This window comes from Colossoma macropomum, unplaced genomic scaffold, assembly GCF_904425465.1.
Source record: "Colossoma macropomum unplaced genomic scaffold, Colossoma_macropomum, whole genome shotgun sequence".
Classification (NCBI taxonomy): domain Eukaryota; kingdom Metazoa; phylum Chordata; class Actinopteri; order Characiformes; family Serrasalmidae; genus Colossoma; species Colossoma macropomum.
In genome coordinates, this window is record NW_023494801.1 from 4,715,647 (window position 1) to 4,721,677 (window position 6,031).

Consider the following 6,031-nt stretch of genomic DNA (forward strand, 5'->3'; position numbering starts at 1 on the left):
TCTGACCTGCTCTGTGGTGAAGCTGAGGCCACTGTAGGCATCTGTACTGAAACTACTAAAGATAAGACCATTCAGTATCCTGAATATAAACCTTAAAGCAAAGCTTCAGAGTTTTCATAATCACATCAGCCCTAAATGTGATATAATAGGAACTCGTCTATGCAAATATTCTGCCTTATTTAGGTCACTGCAGGTGAAGACCAACAGCTTCCACTCGTTCACCATGTTCTCCATATCTCTACTGCTGCTGCTGCTGCTGGCTGCTGTGAGCTGTGAGTACTTGTTAGAATCCTTTATCTGTATGAACTTTATTATTTAAAAAATATAAAAAATAACACATGCAGTGTCTTCAACAGGTGTTCACAGTGTTGAGCTGATCCAGCCTGGATCCATGGTCATAAATCCTGGTCAGTCGATGTCACTGACCTGTAAAGTTTCTGGATATTCACTGACTGATAGCGGCTACTGTACAGACTGGATACGGCAGCCTGCAGGAAAAACTTTCGAGTGGATTGGAGAGATATGTGGAGATGGTAACACTTACTACAGTGATAAACTGAAAAGCAGGTTTCAAGTTTCCAGAGACTCGTCCAGCAGCACAGTGACCTTAAGAGGACAGAATCTGCAGACTGGAGACACGGCTGTGTATTACTGCGCTCGTAACCACAGTGAGACACATCAACAGACACCCTGTACAAAAACATCCCCCCTGGAACAGATCTCTGCTGTACAGAGTTTGCCCAGCATTAATATGTGCAAAGAACAAAATGAACATTAGCTGCTTATCTGTTGACACTGTTGAGAGAGAACAGAGTTCTCCAAGAACTTTGCAATATGATAAAGCAGATTGACTAGACCTCAAGTTGAGTATTCTGAAGAGGAGTTTGAATATACTACAAGCTGAAGCCTTTGTACCACGACAGTTGAGTTTCACTAGGAACTTTGCACCATGATAGCGGAGTTTGACTAGGCTCTTTCTCTGTCTGCTAGCTTGGGAACTCTATGTATGTGCTCATACATGTTTTGTTTGCTGTTATTTTCCATTATATGGTGTTTGGCAGACGCTCTTATCCAGAGCGACTTACAATTGTAGCTTTTCACGGGTAGGTGAAAGTAGTGTTGGGAGTCTTGCCCAAGGACTCTCATTAGTATAATGTAAGGTGCTTGCTCTGGCAGAGGATCGAACCCTATTCCACAGTATGGATGGCAGAGGTGGTATCCACTACACCATACCCACCAGCTGTCGCATATCTTATTTTGGATTGGCAACGCGCTACATTATTATTTTTTAACATTATCACAACATCCCACTGGATATACAGAATACAGCAAAACAACAGAAGCAGAAAGGAAATCATGATCAATTCAACAATCAATGATCAATTCAAAATAAGATCAATTCAACATAATCGGTCAACAGTTTGAGTAAATAAGATGTTATTTTGACAAATAAAAATCTTGAGAAATTAGTTTGAGATAAAAAAAAAAGGAAATCAAAGTTTCTATGTACTGCTGCCAGAAACAGAGGGGAAAAACATTCTTCTCCTCTAGCTGGTGGGAATGGTATTCCAAAGCATTCAACTCTTCTGTGTTGTTGTGTGTCTTCTTCCTGCTTAAATATCACCACAAAATGTGAAGCACAAACCTGAAGTGTTACGTTCTGTGCAGGTCCATTTTTCATTTATCAAGGTACAAACAATGTAAGCGTACCCTCAAAGGTACAGCAGTGGTTTTCAGGTCTAATTGTGTACCTTAAATAAGTTTTTCCAGGTGAAAAGTACGTATTTATTACTTTTTCATATCCTAATGTTTTAAATCAGAACAGTAAAATAAAAGCCTGGAGACGAGACGGGGTGTGTGGAGTCAGTACAATCATTTCAATGGATTATGGTACAGTTATGTCCCCTGACTAAAGGTACTGAGAGGTACCACTCCAGTGAAAAGAGGGGTACTGCCCCAATGACAGTTTCATACCTTTATTTCTGAGATTGTAGAGGCGAACCTGCTCAGCAGTTCTCCCTTCAAATTCATTTTTTGCCATGCCTGCAATGAGTGGCAAACTACAAAACCTGGGACATGCATGACCACATGGTGCGACATCACGCAGGCCCAGAGCCATTATTGGAAAATGCAACCTTTTGTCAGTTACAGTGCATCAAGTATAAACATGTATATCTCAAATAAAAGTGAGGGAGCTTGTGCTCTTCTTGCTTAGTTGCTCAGGCGCCTATGCAAACAGCACCAAAGTGCAAAGCATAACTAAAAAATTATAGCATTCAATGAATGCCTAACTGAATGACTAACTCTGTTGTTAATAATGTTGTTTTTAACATCTTATACTGTAGCCTATATTCTGTAAATGTTTTAGTATGTTTATTTTATGTAAATGCTTTTATTGATATTGTTACCTAAATTGTTAGTGTTCTGTTTTGGTTTTCGGTCCAGTGTGTCCTGAATTTTGGCTTCGCTTTCGGCTGAGAATTTTCACTAAAGCTAAACATGTACTAATCTCAGCCTCACACGACTCTGACATTACTGATAACTTAATAAACATTGGTGCAGCCATTTGAGTTAAAACATAAAACAACTGACATTATTCAAAATCCATAGTCTTTTTTAAGCCTCAGTGATTCCCCACATTTCTCATACAAAACAGTTGATATAACAGGAGCTCCTCTATGCAAATATTCTGCCATCATCTGTATATTTAAACTACTAGAGGTGAAGACTGACAGCTTTCACTTGTTCACCATGTTCTCCACATCTGTACTGCTGCTGCTGCTGGCTGCTGTGACCTGTGAGTTTGTTAGGTCAACCTGATACATGATCAAGATTTGATTCTGAATTGGACTGAAAGATCACATATAATAAACTATAAGTGCATTGAGTACCAATAATGTCTATGACTTACTGACACTTTCACAGGGGTCCATTCCTATGAGCTCACCCAGCCTGATTTCCTGACGGTTCATCCAGATCAAACTCTGACCATCAATTGTAAAGTTTCTTACTCAATCACCAGCGATGCCACAGCTTGGATTCGGCAGCCTGCAGGAAAAGCTCCGGAGTGGGTTGCAACTATGGGCTACAAAGGAGGCTTATACTTCAAAGATTCACTTAAAAACAAGTTCAGTTTGTCCAGAGACACGTCCAGCAACACAGTGACCTTAAGAGGGCAGAATCTGCAGACTGGAGACACAGCTGTGTATTACTGCGCTCGTGAACCACAGTGAGGCACATCAACAGAAACCCTGTACAAAAACTCCTGCTGTGTATAAATCTGTCCACTGACTTTTACCCATTTATTTATTCACATTTATTCCATTAATACAGAAATTCTGAACTCAACTGCTTCTTAACTCTTTATGGATTTTCCCATTTCTGCCTATAAATCTTTTTAAGTAGCAAGATTTCATTTTGTTTTAAATACAGTGTCACAAAAGATGATTTTTCAAGGGTTTTTGGTTAACAGAACGGTTCTTCAGATTGATGTAGAATGTGTTGTATGTGGTTCTACATAGAACCTTTTTTAAAAATGGCACCAGAAAGCATTCTTCTGTTGGTACAAGCTTGATATCATACCAGTAGCAGAACCCATTTTGGTGCTATATACATAAATACAACACATTGACCATCAACCTGAAGAACAATTTCACCACGCAAAGAGCCATTCAAACATGAAATGGTTCTATATAGAGCTCAGGGTTCTAAATAGAACCATTTTTTTACTAACATCTTTTTTATGAGAGTAGTTACAACATTATTTACCAAAACACTAACATTACATGACTGTGAACAGAACAGACACAATACAGTTTTTCTCGGTTCTCCAGTCTCAGCAGCATGGAGGTTCTGTTATATCTAAAAACTAATTTTCCCCAAGAGCACAAACTCTTGACCTTTGTCCCCATTTTCAGTTTGAAACTGAAGGTAGCAGAGAACTTTTTAATAGGTGGTTTAGGTTTAGATTTCTAGAACGTGAATTAATTAAATGCGAATTTTAATCTGCTGAAATGAATCCTAATGTTATATTGACTCAGTCCTGACTTGATCTTGACTAGTCTTGGTCTTGGACTTGACAAAAAGTTGACTACACTATCACAAAAAAGGGTACTGAACATGAAATGAACAACAAAGCCATGAGCTTTCTGCCTGTATTGATGCTTAAATATAATGAGAAGCTTTTTAAACAGGTTGCAAACTGTCAGTTTATTGAGCGAATGTGACCTTATTGTTCAGAAGTTTATTAAATTCTAATCCTCAACTGTGACTCTGTTTTGTTGGTGCTTTGTTCAGTTTTTGTATTTAACAGCTTAAAGGCCTTTTGGCAAACCCACTGAAAAAAACCAAGTACCTGTAAAAAACCCACACATTTACTGTAGCTTAACACTGCTGTTGTTAATGTACAGAGATGGAATGTAAGCTCACAAAGCATCTGGTCACCTTAATTTCACAGACATTTACATTTATTTTAATGATTGTTACTGTTATTATTATGGTAAAATACTGTATATCAGAATAACTAGTGAACTAGTCATATAGTTGAATTACAGTAAAGGGCAGTATTTCTAAGAAATGGAATGACTGTAATTTTACAGATTATTACCATTATTGAGCAAAGATACTTTTACTATTAGTTCACTTCAGTTACTCATTACATAATGTCAAAATTTTACAATGAATTGAGAAACAGAAATGGTCCAAAATGTTTGCAAAAAAAATCTGGTTACATTAACTTTTCATGAAAAAGATCTTCAGAGGTTTCATCAACCCTTAGACAACATGTTTCCTTAAGAAATGTGATTTGATAGGAGCCCCTCTATTCAAATGTTCTGGTATTCTACATATTTAAGCTAGTGGAGGTGAAGACCAACAGCTTTCACTCATTCACCATGTTCTCCACATCTCTACTGCCGCTGCTGCTGCTGACTGCTGTGAGCTGTAAGTAGTTATTAGATTAGAATCCTTTATGAAATTTGTCCTTCAAAAAAGATAAGAAATAATGCATGCAGTATATTCAACAGGTGTTCACAGTGTTGAGCTGACCCAGCCTGGATCCATAGCCATAAATCCTGGTCAGTCGATGTCACTGACTTGTAAAGTTTCTGGGTATTCAGTGACTGATAGCGGCTACTGTACACACTGGATACGACAGCCGGCAGGAAAAGCCCTGGGGTGGATTGGAGAGATATGTGGAGATGGTAGCACTGGCCACAGTGATAAACTGAAAAGCAGGTTTCAAGTTTCCAGAGACACGTCCAGCAGCACAGTGACCTTAAGAGGGCAGAATCTGCAGACTGGAGACACAGCTGTGTATTACTGCACTCGGGAACCACACAGTGAAACACATCAACAGAAACCCTGTACAAAAACCTGCTGTGTATAAATCTCCACTGTAAGAGTTTCCTCATTGAGAAATGTAGAAACAGATCATTACTCATTTATTCATTCACATTTACTCCATTAATGCAGAAGTTCTGAACTAAACTGCTTTTACCCTTCATAGATGGTCCAGTGCCCATTTCTTTAACCGCTTCAAATCCAAGGCTTATTACATACTAAGGCTTCTTTTTCAGTAACTACAGAGACTTCAATGCAAAGTGATTGAGCTGTTCTAGATAGATATCTTGCACCTCCAGCCTCCAGAAGTCAGTTGTTTTTTCTTTTTTTTTTGGAGAACATTTTGTCAGTGTGCTCTGTTTATTGATTTATTTATTAGAATGTTCTCTCCATATTCATATACGAAACAGTAGAGGGAGATGTTTCCTCAAAAACTCTGCATTCACTGACCAGCACTCATCATCTACTCCAGCTGCATCCTGGGACTGTTACACATTTTATTTGGTCAAAAACATCAGTGTAGAACATGCTGTTGACCTTGTCTGAGGTGAGGCTGAGGCTGCTATAGATGTAAATTCCATTAATGTAAATATAACCTACAGAACTTTTAGGACTGTAAGAGTTCTGGCAAATGCTTACATTTGTATACAGGAGATAAACTAATCTCAGAAAAATGTGAAACATAGCCAGG

General features: G+C 38.4%; 2 gene segments (V, D, J or C); both read left to right on the top strand.

The window, feature by feature from the left end:
• Nucleotides 1-223: 223 nt before the first annotated feature.
• Nucleotides 224-1,226, top strand: LOC118821283. The segment is given in 2 exon segments: nt 224-272; nt 357-1,226. Coding segments are annotated over 2 exon segments (471 nt in total).
• A 1,525-nt stretch (nt 1,227-2,751) lies between these two features.
• Nucleotides 2,752-3,233, top strand: LOC118821727. The segment is given in 2 exon segments: nt 2,752-2,797; nt 2,926-3,233. Coding segments are annotated over 2 exon segments (354 nt in total).
• The last annotated feature ends 2,798 nt before the right edge of the window (nt 3,234-6,031 follow it).